Below are 24,132 nucleotides of genomic sequence, written 5' to 3' on the forward strand. Positions count from 1 at the left end.
CCAATTTAAAAAATGTGCAAAAGATCTGAACAGAAACCTCACCAAAGAATATATACAGATGGCAAATAAGCATATGAAAAGATGCTCAACATCTTTTATCATTAGGGAAATGCAAATTAAAACAATAATGAGATATCTCTATTACACCTATGAGGATGGCTAAAATCCAAAACACAGACAACATACCAACTGCTGGCCAGGATGCAGAGCAAGAGGAACTCTCCTTCATTCCTGGTGGGAATGCAAAATGGTACGGCCGCTTTGGAAGACAGCTTGGCGGTGCTTACAAAGTTCAGGCTCATAAATTCTACCATAGGATGCAGTAATTGTGCTTCACACTAAGCATTGACCCAAATGAGCTGAAAACTTATGTCTACACAAAACTTTCATTTAATATTTATAGCAGCTTTATTTATAGCTGTGAAAACTGGAAGCAACCAAGATGTCCTTCAATTGGTGATGGATAAACAAACTGTGGTCCATCCAGACAATGGAATAGGATTCAGTGATGACAGGAGTGAACCAATCCACACAACCATGGGTGAGTCTTAAATTCATATTGCCAAGCGAAAGAAGCCAGTCTGAGAGGCTCTATACTGCAAGATTCCATTTAAAGTGACATTCTACAAAAGGTTCAACTATAGAGACAGAAAGTGGATCAGTGGTTGCCAGAGACTGGGGGCGGTGTCACTAGGTGAAGCACAGAGATTCTTCAGGGTGGTAAATCGTAGTGGTGGGTGTGTGATGCTATGCATTTGTCAAAACCCACAGACCCTTACAGCACAAAGAGTAAACCTTAATACCCGCAAATACGCTAACAGTCAATAGGAGATGGGGGAACCCCATGACGGAATGCAGACTGTGACAAAAGACTCTAACTGCGTTACAAACATGCAACGTAACCTCACGGAAGGGGCTGGAGAGGAAAGGTGCAGACAAAGTAGTTCTGGTAATGAGCAGAGACTGGAAGACTACAAAAGGAACTGCACATAAGCACTGTATTCTAGTTGGTAAAGTTGTTTCCCACAGGGCCATAAGGTAGGAGCCAGGCTTCTCACTGTTGGAGAGGGAGGTTACAGACCAGCAAGGGGGGAAGGCTAGAATGAACCAGGTGGAATGGAGAAGAGGAGACATCAGTGTGAACTCATGTCTAGCTTAACAGAGACAAAGACACACAGAGACGTAATTATAGGTAAGTCTGTGTACACGGGTTGTATAAACACATCTATTTCCCAGCTCTGTCTGCTGAGAGACCCAGGGCCCAAACCTGGGTTCCTAATACCAATCTACAGCAAAAGGAACCAGGGCTCCTTGGGGAAGCACCTGAATCCAGGGCTGAGACAGGGAATATCCAACACGAGCCCGGAGCATCTTATGGTGCCAGAAAGTAAGGAAGTGCTCACAGAACCCACACTGACGGGGGGCGTGGCAAAGGGACCCAGGAGCCGATGGGAAGAGCCAAAGCCGCAACAATGTGGGCAACAGAATAAATAAAGTAGTGCTGGGTTATACCCCCAACTATCACATAAATATCCACAGGTCCACACTGATATAAATGCACGATGGAATAAATGCATGAGGAGGACAAATCCCCAGGCAGAAGAATTCTGAATGATTTATGTAGATGCTCTGTCCTTGAGGTGGTGGGGCATATTCTCCACTCCTTCCGCGTGGGCTGTGCGTAGTGACTTCCTTCTAAACCACGCAGTGCGGAGGTGTGGCGAGAAGGAGAAACCTGACCAACGCATCTCAGGTGATCACGGTCAACGTCAACAGTGGTAAGTCATGTTCACAGGACACGTCCTTGGTAGATGTGATGAGAATGGCACCTGACCTCTGTGGTCTTCCTCCCTAAACCCAGCCCTAGTCTGATCGTGAGAAAAATATCACACAAACCCAGACTGAAGGGCCGTCGATGGATGGCCTAAGCGGTACTCCTCAGAGCCGTCAAGGTCTTCAGCAGCAAGGAGAACGTGAGAAACTGTCAGTTCAGAGGAGCCTCAGGAGGCACCATGACTAAATGTAACCCCAAATGGGATCCTGGGACCAAAAAAGGACATAAGGGATAAACTAAGGAAATCTGAATAAAGTATGCCCCTCGATTGATAATAATGTATCAATATCGTCCCATTAGTTGTGACAAATGCGCCATGCTAATATAAGATGTTAACAGTAGGGGAAACCGGGTGCAGGAGATACGGGAACCGTCTGTATTCTGCCGGCAACGTTTCTGTAAATCCAAAACTACTCTAAAATTAAAAGTTTATTTTAAAATGCTAGCAGAATTCATTTTGTTCATCCCAGAATTAAAGCTACCTCAGCGCAGGCTCTTAAAAACACGACCAGTGACAAAACTGCCTAGAATGTCAACATTTTAATATACTGAAACTTTTCAGTCCCTAAAGCTGAGGGCCAGACTACCTTTATTTTTAATTGTGAAAGAGTTTAAAAGGCCACAGTCAGGCCCCTCCAACCAGAGCAGAGCACCCTTCTTCACGCTCTCCAAGCTCTCTCTTTCTTCATCCCCTGAACACTGCTCCAGCCAAGGGCCTAGACCAGTGCTCAGAGCTAGTATTCCACAGTGAAAATACCACAGTTCCACAACAGAGATCCTGAATCCTTCCTAACACACACAATCTGCTCCCCGTGCTGAGGCCCACTCTCTGCCGGGACAGAACCCTTCCCAAGTAGGAAGAAATGCCATCCTCACCTCATCTCTATCTCCTCTTTCTACTTCACCTACCACTTCAGTCTCCATTCTGTCTTTTTTCTTTAAATACATGTACTGTGTTAGTGTCCTCCCCGAAATTCAGTGTCTTTGCAGATGTAATTGGTTAAGATGAGGTCATGCTGGATTTGGGTGGGCCCTGAATCCAATGACTCGTGTCTTTTTAAGAAGCCCATGTGTATATATGTACATATAATGGAATACTACTCAGCCATAAAAAAGAATGAAATAATGCCATTTGCAGCAACACGGATGGAACTAGAGATGATCATGCTAACTGAAGTAAGTCAGACAGAGAAAGACAAATATCATATGACAACACTCATATGTGGAATCTAAAATATGACACAAATAAACTTATCTGCGAAACAGAAACAGACTCACAGACATAGAGAAGAGACTTGTGTTTGCCAAGGGAAGGAGGGGCGGGGGAGGGATGGATTGGGAGTTTGGGATTAGCAGGTGCAAACTATTATATATAGAATGGATAAACAAGGTCCTACTGTATAGCACAGGGAACTATATTCAATATCCTGTGATAAACCATACAGAAAAGAATATGAAAAAGAATGGCATTGACATATATACACTACCAAATGTAAAACAGATAAGCTCGTGGGAAGCAGCAGCATAGCACAGGGAGATCAGCTCGGTGCTTTGTGACCACCTAGAGGGGTGGGATCGGGAGGGTGGGAGGGAGGGAGACTCAAGAGGGAGGAGATATGGGGATATATGTATATGTATAACTGATTCACTTCGTTATAAAGCAGAAACTAACACACCATTGTAAAGCAATTATACTCCAATAAAGATGTTAAAAAAAAGACTAGTAATACAAAAAAAGAAAGAATGTATGTATATGAATAACTGAATCACTTTGTTGTACAGCAGAAATTAACACAACATTGTAAATCAACTATCCTTCAATAAGATAAATTAAGGGGAAAAAAGAGGCCCAGGTGAAGATGCATAAGGAGGAGCTCGCCACGTAAGGACAGAGGCAAGAGACTGGAGTGGCACATCCTCTAGCCGAGGCCAGACAGCAGCCACGAAGCCCGGCAACAGGCATGGACCAGTTTCTCCCTCAGAGCCTCCAGGAGGGACAATGCTGCCAGCACCCTGATTTCAGCCCAGTGGCACTGACTTCAGGCATCTGGTCTCCAGAACGGTGAGGGAGTCAATTTCTGTTTGTACTCACTCACAACAGAGGCCCTAGGCAGTGACTACAGTATGCATATCAGCTTGCTGGGCGTCTTTCAATCCACCGATTTTCTTGTTCCCACCACGCACCCAGGTGCTCCAACATCCACCCCCCCACCCCCAACAAGCAAACCCTGCCTCATTCCCACCTCCTTAGCTTGTTTCTGTGGAGAAGAATCCCCTGGAGTTAAAATACAGATCGCTGGGCCCCATCCCCAGATTCAGGAGGTCTGGGGCAGAGCCTGAGACTCTGCATTTCTAACCAGTTTCCGGGTTGCTGCCGCTGCTGCTCTAGGGACCACACTTTGAGAACCACTGGTCCGTGCCATCCTCCAGCTTCGAAGGGCCTCTCCTCGTTAGCCCAGGCCTCCTTGGCCGTCCCGCTCTGATCTTCTGTCACACGTCAGTCTGTAGCTCACAACTGAGTGCCTGATTACGGGCTGCTGTTTCAGGCGGGCTAGTCTTACTTCCCCAGTTAGAGCGGGTGCACACATCGTGCTGGGGGAGGGCATCACCTAGATCCTTCTCCGTGTGCTTGGGGAGTGGACTGGACTCCACGCCGAGCCCCAGGCTTACTGCCCCGTCTCCCAGGTTGACAGCAGCACAGCTATAGCTAATCCCATGCCTGCAGGGCCAAGGGGAGGGGGGTCACCAGACCCTAAGAGGAGAGACGCTGCTGGGGGAGCAGCAGCTACATCTGGGGGTGGGGACACAGCCAAGCCGAGGGGCCCCATGTGGAAGGAGTCGGGGGTGGATCCTCTGATCACACCCTCCCTCCTTCCAGTCCCCAGCTAGGGATCCCCTGCTCAAACCTCACTGGAGCAGAGAGCGGTGTGGTCCATACAGCTCAGCTGCCGGGGCAGAGAGCTGGCTGGAGGAGGGTAAGGAAAGGGCCTGGAGGGGCCGATGGAAGATGCCTGGCCCCCAGCTTCTCTCCGGCACCTGGGCCAGGACCTGCCTCACCCACTTACATGCCCACCAAACCAGGCCGGGCGAGCCTCCTGGGCTCCCCTGGTCCCTGCTTTGCCGCTGTCCTCACATTGTTTATTCCTGTCCACTCCATTGCCCGGGGGCTCCACGACGGCAGCAGCCCCTGTGATGCTGACACAGAAGGTGTTCAACATGCGTGTGTTGATCAGACTGCACTAAATTTCGAGAACAAAGACCCCACTTTCAAGAAAAGGCATTGTGTTGCCATTTCTGAGTCACCGTTTTTTTTTTTTTTTTTTTTTTTTGCGGTACGCAGGCCTCTCACTGTTGTGGCCTCTCCCGTTGCGGAGCACAGGCTCCGGACGCGCAGGCTCAGCGGCCATGGCTCATGGGCCCAGCCGCTCCACGGCATGTGGGATCTTCCCGGACTGGGGCATGAACCCGTGTCCCCTGCATCGGCAGGCGGACTCCCAACCACTGCGCCATCAGGGAAGCCCCACTGTGGTTTTTTTTTTTTTCAATTTTATTTTTTGGCCATGCCACACGGCATGCGGGATCCTAGTTCCCCGACTAGGGATCAAACCCTCACCCTCTGCAGTGGAAGCACGGGGTCTCAACCACTGGACCCCCAGGGAAGTCCGTCTGAGTCACTGTTTTTTATCTTTCCTTGAGTCATAATTTCAAACTTCAGTCTCATAATAATCTAGTATTGTCCTTCTCCCCAAAAAGGAAATGGGACTTTTTTAAAGCCCATAAAAAGAACATCAATTGCATGCAACGGGCCTTCTCAGAGGGCATAATAAACCTTACACATTAAATTATAACAGAGTAGCATCAAAAGCAAACAGAACTGTTAAAGTTGTAATGAGAAATCATAAAAGAAAAATAGTGGATATGGAGAGGAAGCGGGGAGAAGGAGGGAGGGGGGATGGCGGCCACACTTGAAGTGACAAGAAGTTGGAAAGGTTCTCATTTTGGCAACATCCAATCACCACTACATCCTTATCTTGATAATATCTTTGGCTTTTCGTCACCACTGACTTTTTAAATAGCATCACGACTACACCAATATGCGTGCTAAATACCTATTTTGCACACGACATCTCGTCAGGTCTCTTTCACGTTTCCGTATCTAAACATGATTAGCCACTCAAGGAAAAAGTGCTGCCACCATAAAGAAAAGTTTTGGAAGAAAACAGTATCTCCTAATGTACAATCTGAACAGCTACTAGCTTGGATCACAAGGACAGCAGGACACAAGAACAGCCATAATGAGTCATTTTTCAGACAAGCGATCTCAGAAACTGCAGAAGAGAAACAGCACCAGGGAAGGTTGAAACACAATTTCCTGCTGATCAGGTGCTAAGATGAATGGATCCCTGGCTTTGAGATGACACCAAGATATGAGACGTTCTTCCAGTTCATTAAAGGCTTTTTAAAAATAATTATTTTAATTGCTCTTAGGGGCAAAACATAGACACACAGCACTGAAAGGAGAATTTCTCAAAATAAAAGGAGAATGAGTGCTACATGCTATATGTTTAGAATGCATCCATTGGAAGGGATATCGGGACGGTGGGAGGAGCACAGAGCAGCAAAGGGCAAAGAGTCTTGAGTTAGGACCTACTCATTCTCAACTCGGCTTTATTACGGAGCCTTGGGCAAGTCACCCTTCCAAGCCTCGGCTTCTTTGTAAAATAGGATAACAGTGCCCACCTTGCAGGGCTGCTGTGAGGTTTTGGAATGAGGAGTGGCAAGCTGCACAGTGCCCTTAATGGAGCAGCACGTAGACGGTGGCAGCTATTACCCCACGGCCACGCCCAGATGATGAAATGCTCTGTTTTGGACACCGGGATGCAATCTCGTAGCTTGAATACAGCGTGAGAAACATTAAATGCAGGATTTCAGTTATGAGCAAAGGTGCCTGAGGCAGAATCAGGTCCAGTGAGTGTCCCCACTGCATCATCCCGCGCACACACGGAGGGGTCGGAAGACCCCAGACAGTTCTCATCCCCCAAACGGTTGCTTTCCTCCTCGTGCCCAGGCAAAGTGAGAGGGGGGAGGAGAGCGCAGAAGGAGCTCAGGTCTGGGAGTCGGGGGCCAGGGCGTGAATTCCAGTGTGTCCTCGACTGGCAGTGCGACTGCAGGCAAGGCCCTCTGGGCCCCATTTCCCTAACCCATAAAGGAAAGACTTCAGTCTATAAATGCTCTAAGGGTGGCTCTTCGTGCTCTGAAATCTATGATCCTAATTCATGTGAGAAGAGTGTTCAGGAGAGAAACACCCGAGTTTCTGGGGGACTTTTCACACTGCGTAAGTTCCTTTAGACCCACCAATCCACCAGAAGTGAAGGAGAGGAGCTACTGAAGTGGACAGGCCTCGTCAGAGGGACAGATGCAGTCACATGCACAGTGTTCATGGCCCCCAGTTTCCTGTTACCATGCGTACTATTTAGTATAAGGTCCCCATAAAGCACCTCAAGTTAACATCCCTGAAAAATGACGCCAGGGCTTCCCTGGTGGCGCAGTCGTTGAGGGTCCGCCTGCCGATACAGGGGACATGGGTTCGTGCCCCGGTCCGGGAGGATCCCACATGCCGCGGAGCGGCTGGGCCCGTGAGCCATGGCCGCTGAGCCTGCACATCCGGAGCCTGTGCTCTGCAACGGGAGAGGCCACGGCAGTGAGAGGCCCACGTACCGCAAAAAAAAAAAAAAAAATGACTCCAGAGTGTGGGAACTGAAAATCTCTAACATGGGACATCCCCGGCAGTCCAGCGGTTAAGACTTCGCCTTCCAGTGCAGGGGGTGCAGATTCGATCCCTGGTCAGGGAGCTGAGATCCCACCTGCCTCGTGGCCAAAAAAAACCCCAAAACATAAAACAGAAGTAATACTGTAACAAATTCAATAAAGACTTTAAAAATGGTCCACATCAAAAAAATCTTTAAAAATCTCTAACAAAGGTATTCAGAATCTCAGGTCTAAAGCATTCACAAGTATGCCTGAAATAAAAAGGTTTCATCTTTCTAAACGGTAGGATTGGAATACTCAGACTTCCATGAAGTACTATCTGTGGCAATATATTTCCAAAACTACAGTTGATGTAAATATAGAAATTCAAGTATAGGTAGTCAAATCTACTAATGCTTATTATTATGATACTGTCATAATCTAAAGATGAAGAAATCCTTTTAACTTACATTAACAACTCAGTGTGCAATATTTGATAAGTAAAACTTTCCATTAGGTTTCAAAATAAATTCTTTTTTTTTTTTTTTTTTTTGCGGTACACAGGCCTCTCACCGATGCAGCCCCTCCCGCTGCAGAGCACAGGCTCCGGACGTGCAGGCCAAGCGGCCATGGCCCACGGGCCCATCCGCTCCACGGCATGTGGGGTCCTCCCGGACCGGGGCACGAACCCGTGTCCCCTGCATCGGCAGGCGGACTCTCAACCATTGCGGCACCAGGGAAGCCCCACAATAAATTTAATTATGCAAAGCATGACCACGTATGTGATTATGTGTAGAAATTCAAAGTTTAACTTTAACACACCTGACCATTATGAACCCAGAATTCCTAAGTATCTACTTCGCAATTGAAAAGATGTCTATACTTGGAATTGGAGAAGGCAACTTGCTTTCGCTAAATTGTCAGACAAAGTAGATAATTACTTATGTGCTGGGGAAGGTTCCCGTCACTAACACCTAGCAATATTACAGATGCATTTATCCTTGGATCCAGCAATCCCACTTCCAGGAACCTATCCTAAAGATATACTGGCAAATAAAAAGAAACAAAATTGAGCTATTTGTAGTGAGGTGAATGGACCTAGAGTCTGTCATACATAGTGAAGTAAGTCAGAAAGGGAAAAACAAATACTGTATGCTAACACATATATATGGAATATAAGAAGAAAAAAAAAGGTCATGAAGAACCTAGGAGTAAGATGGGAATAAAGACACAGACCTACTAGAGAATGGACTTGAGGATATGGGGAGGGGGAAGGGTAAACTGTGACAAAGTGAGAGAGTGGCATGGACATGTAAACACTACCAAACATAAAATAGCTAGCTAGTGGGAAGCAGCCGCATAGCACAGGGAGATCAGCTCGGTGCTCTGTGACCACCTGGGGGGGGGGGGGATAGGGAGGGTGGGAGGGAGATGCAAGAGGGAAGAGATATGGGAACATATGTATATGTACAACTGATTCACTTTGTTATAAAGCAGAAACTAACACACCATTGTAAAGCAATTGTACTCCAATAAAGATGTTAAAAAAAAAAAAAGATATACTGGCAAAAATAAAAAATGCCATACACACAAGGCCAATTATTTGTAAAACAAAAGACCACCCACAGGGAGTGGCACATGCCCACTTTTTTCTACTTTTATATGCATTTCAACATTTTCATAAGACAATGTTTAAAAACAATCTTTCTCAGTCTCTGAAAAACTGAATATATCTACCAAGCCTTTTCTATAAATCACTAACGAACACCTATTTAAACTGGGGAAGGTAATTAAAGAGGAAAATGGAAGAAACTATAGCATGTTCTGTCTAAAAGAAAGCACAAGTTATTTTCTGCAATTAGCCAATTTGTAAGGAGAAAGATAAGGAGAAAGCGCAGTAGACCAGAGAGAGGGGAAATGGCTAATCTGGTTACCCAGGATAAAGAACTAAGCTAAATATTCATTAAGTTCACTCACTGCAAAGAACTTAAAATTTTTTCATTTGTTAGTTGCACCTAGCTAATAAGATTTGTGAAAGGACTATGATACAACACAATTGTACGCTGAATGTGATTTGTTGTATTTGGGACACTTTGCAAATCAAATTAAACCTTGAAAAAAAAACTCATTTCAAGTCATATCCTTATTCATTCCTTAAATATTTGGTTTGATTTGAATAATGCTAATTTAAATAATACTGCTAAGAGGCGTAAGCACAGCCAAGCAACACAGATGGCAGAAAGAAAGGACGTTCAGCCAGGCCCTGGGGTCTCGCCCCAGATTTTCCATAACCAGCTGTGTAACCTGGGGCAAATTATTCCATCTCTAGAGGCTGCTTTCTCATCTGTAAAATGGGCACAATAATACCTACCTCAAAGGGTTGTGGAGAGGTAAAATGAGCTAACACATACAAAATATCTATTGCAAAGGCCTGTACCCACCCAATTAATAAATGGTAGCTACAAGAATTATTATGACTATCAGGGTTAAGTGTTAATACAGCAGAGGCTACTTAAAGACAACCTGCAGGGCTTCCCTGGTGGCACAGTGGTTGAGAGTCCGCGTGCTGATGCAGGGGACACGGGTTCGTGCCCCGGTCCGGGAAGATCCCACGTGCCGCGGAGCGGCTGGGCCCGTAAGCCATGGCCAATAAGCCTGCGCGTCCGGAGCCTGTGCTCCTCAACGGGAGAGGCCACAACAGTGAGAGGCCCGCGTCCGCAAAAAAAAACCCAGAAAAACAAAACAAACAAACAAAAAAAGGCAACCTGCAGTCAGCTTTCAACACCAGTTGCAGACACTAAATTCTGAGACCAGATTTTGATGTCCTGGAACAACAGGACTGTCTTGCTTGTCAGCATCTCCAGCTGAAGGTTTTTGCTTATATTTATTCACTCTCCGATCTGTTAATTAATGGGGTTATTAATATAAAGAACAGAAAAGTTTACAAAAGGTGCATTCAAGTTTTTTAAAAGGCAAGCTGCCAAAGACAGTCTGAACTCCCAAGCAAAATCGAAAATGAGGAACAGGAACTCTTGCTGGTTAATGCATAGCGAAGCAGACCATCCCCACATACATGGGACAATGAGTGTATTTTAACCTATGTTTTACACTGAAATCCTGTAACACTCCCCTAGCGCTGAAATGGAAATTAGCCGTGCATGTCCACAATGGATCTATTATGAATTTAACTCCACACCATGACTCCTTCTCTTCTTTTTTTTAAAAAATTTATTTATTTTTGGCTGCATTGGGTCTTCATTGCTGCTGCACGCAGGCTTTCTCTAGGTGTGGCGAGCGGGGGCTGCTCTTTGTTGCGGTGCGCGGGCTTCTCATTGCAGGAGCTTCTCTTGTTGTGGAGCACGGGCTCTTCAGTAGTTGTGGCTTGTGGGCTCTAGAGCGCAGGCTCAGTAGTTGTGGTGCACGGGCTTAGTTGCTCCGCGGCATGTGGGATCTTCCAGACCAGGGATCGAACCCGTGTCCCCTGCATTGGCAGGCGCGTTCTTAACCCCTGCGCCACCAGGGAAGCCCCTCCTTGTCTTCTTGAGAACACACATGAGCACGCTCCAGCCTCCGGACATTTGCTCTGAGCTCTGCTATTGACCTTGGTGCAGTGAAGATCAGCTTCAGTGGTAAGAAAGGCGTCATTTTAAAACACAAATTCCTTCTGCTTATTAAAGAATACACACCAAAGAGCGTTTAGAAATGAAGTAAAAGTATAAAAAAGAAAAAAAAATCATCATCCTCCCACTCAGAAAAAAAGAAAGATAACTCTTGGTATACTTCTCTCTATTCTTCTTTGCATAGATTTTGTCTATTTAGTTGAAAAATACAACATATCCAGTTTTATATCCTGATTCTGCCTTTTAATATAATACGCAAGCATCTTTCCTGTTGTTACCGGGAACACAAACATTTTTAAAGATTACATGGCTTTCCATCAGACGAGGATCCACAGTTTTCTGGCCACGCCTCTATTGCTTGCTTTTGCTTAACTGTTTCCTACACAATTTTTCTCCAATATACGTAATTCTGCAAGGAACTCCCTTGTTCCTCACACGTTTTTCTGTATTTACACTCAGAATAGCAAAAAAATGGTGTCTGTTCACTGCACTCTGTGCCCCCAGTCCAACCACAATACTGAAAAAACTTTAATATCGGCAAGAATTTTAAGAATACAGGCCTCCAGAAACTATCTGATTCTCCTTTCTCCACTGCACGGTAGCCCAAGCTCAGTATAATTAGAGCACCCCGAATCTTCCCATCTGAAAGTAAATCCCACCCAAACAAAGCAAACTTTGCAGGCTGAGGTTCTCTACAGTCGAGATGCATGACAAGGCAACAAGTTCTTCATATGTCTTGTTTTTTTTAATAACAAAAGCAAAGGAAAAGGAGAATAGCAATCCTAAAACCCAGGGCAGTATCGCTGGGTTAAAAAGAGACGGAAAATTAGCACAAAAAGCCAATCCCGGGCACAGAAAAGGGTTACCAAGAAAAGGTAGCGTCTGAGACATAACTCTGTCTCTCTAAACTGTGTGTCCACAGGCCTCGCACTTTACAGGGTTGGCCACAATCTTTCCTCTGTTTCAGGAGGCCTCGAACTTGATCTGTTAGTGAATTATCTTCATGAGACTGCAGTTCTCACTGGTGCACTAGTTAAGCCATATGAAGAATGATGATAAAGTAAGTGAAAGTTTAGATGTCAGGACACCTTTCTTCAAATAAGTGAAGTACCGTCGTGAAAAGGATAAGAGTTATTATCCGTGGTCTCCCAGGCAATGACTAAGGCCAGTGAGTGGACACTGCAGTCTAACGGTTCAGGATGGCTGCAGAGGGGATGTTGTGCTCGCCACGCACTTCCTTTAGTCTGACCCACACGGATGCTCACTGCCTTCCGAGGCAGCCTGTTTCTCTGTGGCACAGCCGTCCCTGTCACTGGGCAAACGGCACGAAGATGTGCACCGGAAGCTCGAAACACTGAGCCCTAAGCTTCTGACAATTAACCTTGGGGGAAAAAATCGTTTGATATTTAAAAATTAGAATGCCACGTGTCCAGGCTACTTCAAGCGTGTATTAGGATGGCAATCCCAAAGAATGGCAAATGAGGGCTTCCCTGGTGGCGCAGTGGTTGAGAGTCCGCCTGCCGATGCAGAGGACACGGGTTCGTGCCCCAGTCCGGGAGGATCCCACATGCCGCGGAGCGGCTGGGCCCGTGAGCCATGGCCGCTGAGCCTGCGCGTCCGGAGCCTGTGCTCCGCAACGGGAGAGGCCACAACAGTGAGAGGTCCGCGTACCGCAAAAAAAAAAAAAAAAAAAAAAAAGAATGGCAAATGATAATAATAATGTGGCCTTCTAAGAACCAAAGGAGGTTTCTCTCAAAGCTGTCTTGTCTAAATATCCCCTAACTAACCCACGGCTATGGAGTGCCAGCTGTCCAGATAGGGGTGTACATACCGTGCCAACATGGCACTGTCTGAAAGAGAAGCAGCGACCCAGGGCTTCTTATGGAATCACTCCCCCTTCTCCCCTCTGCTCCCACCACCCTCTAACTGCATATGAAGTAGGGGGGCCCACAGCCCACTGAATTCAGGGCACGCCGCTCACCAGCTCTCTTACAATCTTTTTTCTGTTTCTTGGTGTGACTTTGGCTCTCGTGCTTTGGTTTATTTTCACTTTTGAAAATAATGTTATAAAGAAACATCAGATCTAACTATGAAAAAAAGTTAAAAGTTTCCAAAATTCAAACTTTACTCTCCATCAAGAAAATAAAACTCCTGGGCAGTCCCCTTGTATTATTTTCCCCCTCCTTTTTCTAAAAATAGAAGTTTTAGAAGCCTGGAGTTGGATATAAAGCAGCGACTTCAAATGTACCCTTTAGGATAGGTAGTCATCAGATTTATTTTTGGAAAGCCGAGTAGGTCAAGAATACCTAGAATAACCTGGTTTCTATTTCAAACACCCTAATTGCTTCGTAACTTAGGAGAAAAAGATTATTTAAAAAGATTATTCAAAATGTAGACATCGCCCAGTGTGTATATCTCACATGGAGCTGGTGATAGTTATCCTGAAGGACAAGGAAATAGATTTCTTTCCATAAACGTGTGAAAATGTATCCAAGACCAGAGAAAAAACTAACATATGCAACATCAAGACAGTACCCTCTCCTGACTCCAGGGAAAAGATGGTAACTGTGAAATAATTTGTTAAATCCAAACAAAATAAGAAAGTTAATTTTAAGGGGACATTTACATGCCGCAGACTCAAAATGTTTTAACTAAAGGAATTTTACAGCCAAGATGAATTCTGTTTCCTAGAGTTAGCCATGAGGAAAAGCCGTTCTGGCAAAAGATGAGCAATGCATATTGGTGGGAAGCAGACGTCAGGGCACTAACTAGGAGAGAAGCTTTTACGAGGCGTTTTATTTCCAAAATTGTAAGAAGAGGGTCACTACAAAGTTATTTAAAGCACAAATATTGCTTTTTGTTTTGTTCCCAGGCACCACTGGGAAATGAAATGGTGATCTAAATGTGCCAGAAATCCACTATTTATAGGTATAGAATTCTGTTGTAGGCTATGATCTTCTGGACAAAAGAAAAAGGGATTTAAAAAAACCAGGAGGCTTTGCCCCAAATGAGCTTACTCGCTAGAAGGCGGAGGGAAAGTTGGTGATGAGCTTCAGGGTTCTGAGCAAATCAGGGAGGGGCCTGCCCGCCCCTGGGTCCCAGTCCTCAACTCAGAGCTTCACATGTGGCATGTGATCAAGTAAGTGTTTGCTGCGCTGAACTGGACAACAGTGTGAACTGAGGACAGGCTTCCCTGGTGGTACAGTGGTTAAGCATCCACCTGCCAGTGCAGGGGACACAGGTTCAAGCCCTGGTCTGGGAAGATCCCACATGCCGCGGAGCAACTAAGCCTGTGCGCCACAACTAGTGAGCCTGTGCTCTAGAGCCTGCGAGCCACAACTACTGAGCCCGAGTGCCACAACTACTGAAGCCCACACGCCTACAGCCCATGCTCCACAGCAAGAGAAACCACCGCAATGAGAAGCCCGCGCACCGCAATGAAGACCCAACACAGCCAAAGAACTAAATAAATAAAATAAAAATCTTTAAACTGAGGACAGAGAAAGAGATGAGAGTTGCCAAAAGTTTCTAGGTGAAACAGCCTCCACAGGGGCCCAAAGAATCGTGTTTGCTTTGGCTTTCGGTTTTGTTTTGCAAGCTCTCTCTATCCCAGAGAGTCTGGATAAATGACAGTTCTCTGGTCCACTGTGGACATTCCTTCCTTGACTCAACCAGCATTTACGGGTCACCTACAACTGTGCACCACTGGGCTACAATTCACCAACGTCCAGCCAAAAAATACTGTCACACTTTGTGTGATGATTTCAACAATCCTAAGGCTGCTTCACTGTTTTTCTAAGCTTGGGTTCTCTGTCAATATTAAGAGAGCAACATATTTGCTGGAGCAAGAATCTGCAATGAGCTACCATATGATCCATCAATTCCCCTCCTGGGCATATACCCAGAGAAAACCTTAATTCGAAAAGATACGTGCACCCCTATGTTCGCTGCAGCACTATTTACAATAGCCAAGACGTGCAAGCAACCTAACTGTCCATCAACAGAGGAGTGGATAAAGAAGATGTGGTATATATATAAATGGAATACTACTCAGTCATAAAAAAGGAATGAAATAATACCATTTTCAGCAATATGGATGGACCTAGAGATTATCATACTAAGTGAAGTAAGCCAAACAAGGATGAATATCATATGATATCACTGCTATGTGGAATCTAAAAAAAAAAAAATGACACAAATGAACTTACTTACAAAATAGAAATAGACCCACAGACATAGAAAACAAACTTATGGTTACCTAAGGGGAAAGGAGGGGGAGGGATAAATTAGGAGGTTGGAATTAACATAGACTCACTACTGTATATAAAATAGATAACCAACAAGGACCTACTGTATAGCACAGGGAACTATATTCAATATTTTATAATAACCTATAAGGGGAAAGAATCTGAAAGAAATAGATATATAGGTATGTACAACTGAATCACTTTGCTGTACACCTGAAACTAACACAACACTAAATCAACTATACTTCAATCAAATTAACAAATAAGGATACTCAGAATGAAAGAAAAAAAAAAAAGGTGCCACAAGCGCAATTCCCGTGAGTCTCGAATGCCCACCTTTGGTAGGTCCTTTCCTGTTGAGCACGGCCTGCTGCTCCTCGGTGATGTTCAGCCGCCGAACCACATCGGCCAGAGCCGACTTGAGCAGCTGGATGTCGTCTTCCTGCATCTGGACTTTCTGCTCCAGGGAGGCGATGCGGTCTGTCACCTCCATGCTACTGGCGGCAGAAGCGCTGTCATCTAGACCGAGGGAAAGGGGCAAATGAGTCTCAGCTGCTCCCCAGAGAAACCAGACTAAGAAACACACACCAACACGTTGCTATTATGTAACACAACAACATTTAAAAGCTGGAGACCACGGCTTGTAGGCAGAACGCATGTGAAATCTTTTTTTTTCTTTTTTTAAAATATTTATTTATTTATTTATATTTTGGCTGCGTTGGGTCTTCATTGCCGTGCGCAGGCTTTCTCTAGTTGCGGCGAGCGGGGGCTGCTCTTCATTGCTGTGCGCGGGCTTCTCATTGCGGTGGCTTCTCTTGTTTTGGAACACGGGCTCTAGGCGCGCAGGCTTCGGTAGTCGTGGCACGTGGGCTCAGTAGTTGTGGCTCGCAGGCTCTAGAGTGCAGACTCAGTAGTTGTGGCGCACGGGCTTAGTTGCTCCAGGGCATGTGGGATCTTCCTGGATCAGGGCTCGAACCTGTGTCCCTGCATTGGCAGGCGGATTCTTAACCACTGCGCCACTAGGGAAGTCCCCGTGTGAAATCTTTTAAAATTACGAAGAACTGTACTGCTTCATTCTGCTACCATCTTTTCATTCTCTAGGTTTGTGCTTTTCATGTTTTTTTTTAAACTGTGGTTTTAATTGTCATGATATGTTTGTAGATTCAGGCCATTTTCTTTTCCGTGATATCAGAGAACCTCAGAACTAGAGTGGATATTAGAATACATGTACTACAACTTCCCACACATGGCAGAAATTGACTGCATGGTCTCCTAGTTTTTGTTCCAGTGATGCTGACAGGTTGTGCAGATAATCACAGGGCCATACTATCTTCCAGTCAAGACTCTTAAGGACAAAGCAATAGGAGTGGTCAAATCTGTTTGGTAAGCACACCCTTACAGCTAGAGTGATCATAGTTTCTTATCTAGAGGCACTAACTCCCAGGCCCTTACCAAGGTCTACCAGGGCCCTTCATGATCTTCCTGACCTCTCCAACCTCATTTCACATCCTTCTGCCCCTCTCTTCCCATGCTCCAGCCACACTGCCCTTTCTCTCCTACTTTAGGGATTTGGTATCTGCTGTTGCCTTTGCCGGAAGCATTTCTCAACCAGATTTTTTTCATGACCAAGTTCTGTTCTTTCGGTCTCAACTCACATGGAAGTTTTTCAGAGAACCTTGCTAATAACCTTCCTTTAAGTTGTTCCTTTCAGTCATGTCTACCTTATTTCTTTCTCTCATAGCATCACTATGACCTAGAATCATCTTGCTTGTTTGCTTCCTGTCTATGTCTCCCAATTAACATGTAAGCATCATGGAGTCGCTTCTGCTTCCGGGTATGAGAAACCCCTATTGGACAGCACCCGCTGCAGAAAGTAATTGTTAAGCCTGGAAATTATACAAATAACAGCAGAAGTACTGGAGCGTGGACACAAGCATATAGACTCTGGTGGGAGTTTGCACTCACTTGGTAGAAGGGAGATGGGGAACTATACAAGTAAACTCCCTTTTTCACGGCTTTGAGCCCAGGGCTAAATGTTGTATACAATGGGGGTGAGGACACACTCAGAAAACCCTGTTGCCTTTTTGTCCTTAAAAAATAAAAAAGTGAAGTCTGAAAACCATGAACACTAAAAAGAGTGGGGAAATCCCAGAAGGAAAAAAAAAAAACTAGAGAGGGGATCCCCAAACTCTACCTCTTTATATCTCTGACTGACCTGTGAATCACACATGCATGGAATAGACTCAAAGCAGAGCTTGCAGTTCAAGCCCAATTAAAGTATCCACTGAAACAAACAATACTTGTCAGAGAAAAAGTACTAGAATACAGAATCTCCATAACTTAACATTCACAATGTCCAGGATATAATCCAAAATTAGTAACATACTAAGCATCCAGAAATGGAACACATTCTCAAGAGAAAAGAAAATAAATTGAGTCCAACTCCAAAATGAACAAACATTGGAACTAACAGATAAGGAATTTAAAATGGCTATCAAGACTATCCTCTATATGTAAAATCAGTATTTTTTTCAATGAACGAAAATTTCAGAGAGAAGTGGGAAGTATCGGCAGAAAGACAGAAATGAAAAATGAACTTAATGGAAATTCAAGAACTGAAAAATATAATTTATGACAATAAAAAATTCACTAAATGGAATTAACAGACATGACAGATGAAAAACCAAGCAAATCTGAAGACAGATCAATCAGAAGTATCCAAGGTGAAGAACACAGAGGGAAAAAATTAACAGAGCCCTGGGGACTTGTTAAGACAATCTCAAACAGTCCAACATACATTTAATTGGAATATAAAAAGAGAAAGAGCAGGTCAGAAAAAAATATCTGAAAAATAATGGCCCCAAACATCCCAAGTTCAATAAAGGAAAGAAATGTAAAATTACAAAATGCTAAGCAAAAAGCAAGCAAAATAAACACAAAAAAGACCACCTCAAGGTCTATCATAATCATACTGTTGAAAACCAAAGATAAAGTATGCATCCTGAAAGCAGCAAGAGAAAAACAACATATATAACTATACAGGGAACAATAATCTGATTAATAGCTGGTTGTCATAAACCATGGAGACTAGAAGAGAGTGAAGCAACATCTTTAAAGTACTGGATGAAAAAAAATTCAATCCAGAATTCTATATCCTGCAAAAATATCCTCCAAGAATGAAGGCAAATTAAGGCATTTTCAGATAAATGAAAACTGAAAGAATTTATTGCCAGTAGATCTGCATTACAAGAAGTTAAAGGAAGTTCTTCAGAGTAAAGGGAAATTACATAAAATGGAAACTCAGACCCTCAGAAAAGAATGAAGAGCACTGGAAATGATAAATATTTGAAGGAGCTCAAGACTTTTTTTCTTTTTGCATTTTCCTTTTTCTTCTTCCTTTGAGAATTTCGGGGGGGGGGGGAAGCAAGACTCAACTATATGCTGATCACAAGACACACACTTTATATTTTTTTATTTTTTATTTATTTATTTTTTTGCGGTACACGGGCCTCTCACTGTTGTGGCCTCTCCCATTGCGGAGCACAGGCTCCGGATGCACAGGCTCAGCGGCCATGGCTCATGGGCCCAGCCGCTCTGCGGCATGTGGGATCTTCCCGGACCGGGGCACAAACCCGTGTCCCCTGCATCGGCAGGCGGACTCTCAACAACTGCACCACCAGGGAAGCCCAAGACACACACTTTAAATGCAAAGACACAGATAGACTGAAAGTAAATGAATGGAGAAAAAGATATAGCATGCAAATAGTAAGCATAAGAAGGCTGGAGTAGCAATATTAATATCAGATAAAATAGATGTCAAATAAAATGTATTACCAGCTACAAAGAAGGACATTTCATGATGAAAAAAGTATTAACTTATCAGAAAGGCAATGAAAAATATGCCCAGTAACAGAGCTTTAAAATACATGAAACTTCATTTGCAGCAACATAGATGGACCTAGAGTTTATCATACTAAGTAAAGTAAGTCAGATAAATGTCATATATCACTTACATGTGGAATCTAAAAATAGTGATACAAATGAACTTATTTACAAAACAAACAGACTCACAGACTTCGAAAATAAACTTATGGTTACCAAAGGGGAAATGCGGGGGGGGAATAAGGAGATTGGGATTAACATATACACACTACTATGCATAATGAATAAAACAGATAATCAGCAAGGACCTACTGTATAGCACAGGGAACTCTACTCAATATTCTATAATAAGTGACTATTAAAAAGAATCTGAAAAAAGAATGCATATATGTGTATGTATAAAGGAATCACTTTGCTGTATACCTGAAACTAACACAACATTGTGAATCAACTATACTCCAATATAAAATTTAAAAATTGAGTTAAAAAAATTAGTAAGTAAAATACATGAAACAAAAATTGACAGAATTAAAGTGAGAAATAGACAGTTCCACAGTTATTCCTCAAGATTTTAACACCCCTTTCTCAGCAACTGACGGAACTAATTTAAAAAATCAGTAAAGACAGACAATCTGAATAACATTATAAACCACTTTGACTAAATTGATATGTATAAGAAACTACAGCCAATGATAGCAGTGTACATGGTACATTTACCAAGACACGTCATATTCTGGGCCATGAAACAGACCTGAATAAACCTAAAGATTGAAAGAGTATGTTCTCTGACCACAGGGACAATAAATTAAAAATAAAAACAATAAGAGAACAAGGAAACACCCCCAAATTTTGGAAATTAAACAACACACTTCTATATAATCATTAGGTAAAAGAACACATCACAGGAGAAAATAGAAAAAATTTTAAGTTGAATGATAATAAAAATATAACATATCAAAATGTATGGGTTGCAGGTAAAGCAGGTCTTTGAGGAAAATTAATAGCTTTAAAATCTCTATTAGAAAAGGAGAGTATTCTCAAATCAATGATTCTCAGCTATCACATTAAGTAACTAGAAAAAGAAGAGCAAATTAAACCCAAATCAAGCAAAAGAAAGGGAAAGAGTAAAGAGCAGAAATCAATGGAATAAAACATGAACAAGCAATGAAGAAAATCAATGAACTCAAAGGCTGGTTCTCTAAAACATCAATAAAGTGTAAGCTCCATGAAAGCAGGGATCTTTTTTGCTGGTTCACTGCTCTATGTTTCCAATATGTAACACAGAGTAAGAACTCAATAAATATTTGGTAAATGAATGAATTAATGTGTAAATGGGTATCTTTTATGAAGCATACATCAAATTAGTTTCTGGGGATGTAAAGATGACTGATTCACAGTCCTTTAGAAGCTCTCTCTGTGGTGGAGTCCCCAAATCCCTAAAACAATGTGATAAGTTATATAATTGAGAAATATACAGAGTGATAAATGAACACAGAGAAGAAATATTAATGGTATTTGGAAAAACAGAAGAAAGTAGGGGGTTGGTCATGAAAGATAAAAACATTTACAAGGTGGAAAAGCAAGAAGAATCCTTTGTCCTTTTGGACCCACCTCTTAGAGAAATGGAAATAAAAACAAAAATAAACAAATGGGACCTAATAAAATGCTTTTGCACAGCAAAGGAAACCATAAACAAGATGAAAAGACAACCCTCAGAATGGGAGGAAATATTTGCAAACACAGCAACTGACAAAGGATTAATCTCCAAAATATACAAGCAGCTCATGCAGCTCAATATCAAAAATACAAACAACCCAATCCAAAAATGGATGGAAGACCTAAGTAGACATTTCTCCAAAGAAGATATACAGATTGCCCACAAACACATGAAAGGATGCTCAACATCACTAATCATTAGAGAAATGCAAATCAAAACTACAATGAGGTATCACCTCACACTAGTCAGAATGGCCATCCTCAAAAAATCTACAAACAATAAATGCTGGAGAGGGTGTGGAGAAAAGAGAACCCTCTTGCACTGTTGGTGGGAATGTAAATTGATACAGCCACTATGCAGAACAGTATGGAGGTGCCTTAAAAAACTAAAAATAGAACTACCATATGACACAGCAATCCCACTACTGGGCATATACCCTGAGAAAACCATAATTCAAAAAGAGTCATGTACCACAATGTTCACTGCAGCACTATTTACAATAGCCAGGACATGGAAGCAACCTAAGCGTCCATAGACAGATGAATGGATAAGGAAGATGTGGCACATATATACAATGGAATATTACTCAGCCATTAAAAGAAATGAAATTGAGTTATTTGTAGTGAGGTGGATGGACCTAGAGTCTGTCATACAGAGTGAAGTAAGTCAGAAAGAGAAAAACAAATACCGTATGCTAACACATGTATGTGGATTCTAAAAAAAAAAAAAAATTGGTTCTGATGAACCTAGGGGCAGGACAGGAATAAAGACGCAGACGTAGAGAATGGACTTGAGGACACGGAGAGGGGGAAGGGTAAGCTGGGATGAAGTGAGAGAGTGGCATGGACATATATACACTACCAAATGTAAAATAGCTAGTGGGAAGCAGCCACATGGCACAGGGAGATCAGCTCAGTGCTTTGTGATCACCTAGAGGGGTGGGGTAGGGAGGGTGGGAGGGAGACGCAAGAGGGAGGGGATATGGGGATATATGTATACATAGAGTTGATTCACTTCGTTATACAGCAGAAACTAATACAACATTGTAAAGCAACTATACTCCAATAAAGATGTTAAAATAAATAAATAAATAAAAGAGCAAGATGGAAGCACATGTACTAACATGGATAAATTTCTAAGACATCTTGTTGAGAAAAAGAATCATGTTTCAAAAAGACAAAATAATATATGTATTCTACAATATTCATTTATATGTATGTAAATGTATAGAAAACGTTCTAGAAGGATATGCACAAATTGTCATCTCTGGAGAATGCAGCAAGTATGGGATTATAGGTGGTGGTCAAAGAGAAACTTAGACTTGCCTGTAATATTACAATGTTTCAGGAAGATTTTATATATATGTGTGTGTGTACTACTCGTGCAGTTTGAAATTAATTTTAAACGAAGTGTAAGACAGATCCACAAATAGCAATATGGACAATATCGTAAATAAATTGCCAAGTGAAAACAAAAAAGCAAAACAAAACAAAACAAACAACCAAAGAAAGAAGAATCCTTTGCATTCCAGGCAAAGGAAACAATTTAAACAAAACATGGGAACATGAAAGCATAAGGAATATTCAGATAATCATGGCCTTTGAAATTGAAATCTACCATCTTGTAACTTCTACTTACTGGATATAATTCTGTCTTGCCCTGAAACTCGAGCTCTGCCAACTTTCTAAGTAATATAACTGTTTCATACATAGAAATGTTTTTTAAGTCAATGTCAAGTCAAGTGTCAATGGCACTTCTGAGGGAGAATGACGTATTAAATATCTGATAACGCAGAGAACTTATTAAGCAGTCACACATATCTAAAATTGTTACCCTTTTATGAAGAGACATTATATAGCTCTTTAAAAAAATGTATCGGGCTTCCCTGGTGGTGCAGTGGTTGAGAGTCCGCCTGCCGATGCAGGAGACACGGGTTCGTGCCCCAGTCTGGGAAGATCCCACGTGCCGCGGAGCAGCTGGGCCCGTGAGCCATGGCCGCTGAGCCTGCGCGTCCGGAGCCTGTGCTCCGCAACGGGAGAGGCCACAACAGTGAGAGGCCCGCGTATTACTAAAGAAAAAAAAAAAAAGTATCAAGACATATTTGTTTAAAGAAATCAAACTGTGAGGTAAGAACTTACAAACAATCCTCTTCTCGCACTCCTCCCCTTCCTAGAGCTGCGTACTCCATCCTTTACACTAATAATATAGAATTCACACTTTTTCAGCTAGCAACCTGGGGGTAACCTTTTTCTCTGTCTCTTCCTGTGGATTGAGACGCATAAAGAACTTTAAAAACCCAACAATGAGAAAAGAAATAACCTGATTAAAAAAGAGAGAAAAGAAAAAAATAGGCAAAAGTCTCAAGCAGACACTTCGCCAAAGAGGATATACAGATGACAGACACATGAAAAGATGTCACTGTCACTAGCCATTAGGGAAATGCAAATTAAAACCGCAATGAGATATTGCTGCATACCTATCAGAATGGTTAAAACACAAAATATTAACAAAACAAAATGCAATGAGGATATGGAGCAAATGAAACTCTCCTACATTGCTGGTGGGCACATAAAACGGTATGGTCACTCTGGAAAACACTTTTGCAGTTTCTTATAAAGATAAACATACAATTGCCATGCGATCTAGCAATCCTAAGCACTTACTCTTAGTCTAGAGAAATGCACATTCGCATTCATACAAAGCCTGTACATCAGTGTTTACAGTGGCTCAATTCATACTTGGTAAAAACTGGAAGCTACTCAAATGTGTATACACTGTGGTATATGCAACATAGTGGAATACCACTCAGCAATAAAAAGGAACAAACTACTGATACATGCCAACGATTTGGATGGATATCAAGGGCATTATGCTGAATGAAGACAGCCAGTCTCAGAAGGTTACACATTGCATGATTCCATTTATCTGATATTCTCTAAAAGACAAAACCATAGTGAAGGAGTATAGATCGGTGGTTGCCAAGGGTTAGTTAGGGTAGGGATAGAACACAGGGGAGTTTTGCGGGGGTGATGGAAATGTTCTGTCCTGATGGTGGTGGTAGTTACATGAATCTATACTGTGTTA

The 24,132-nt window shown here is 42.9% G+C and overlaps 1 protein-coding gene across 2 annotated transcripts in view; it reads right to left on the minus strand.

Annotated features, from left to right (window-relative positions):
• Positions 1–24,132, minus strand: part of EML1 (EMAP like 1) — a 141,616-nt gene that overhangs the window by 65,523 nt on the left and 51,961 nt on the right. For both annotated transcript variants that reach the window (XM_082839422.1, XM_082839421.1), the window contains exon 2: positions 15,786–15,968. In XM_082839422.1, coding sequence (XP_082695548.1) covers positions 15,786–15,968 — 183 coding nt within the window. The remainder of the gene's footprint in view (positions 1–15,785; positions 15,969–24,132) is intronic.

This window comes from Leucopleurus acutus (genome assembly GCF_964270905.1).
Source record: "Leucopleurus acutus genome assembly, chromosome: 1".
Taxonomy (NCBI): domain Eukaryota; kingdom Metazoa; phylum Chordata; class Mammalia; order Artiodactyla; family Delphinidae; genus Leucopleurus; species Leucopleurus acutus.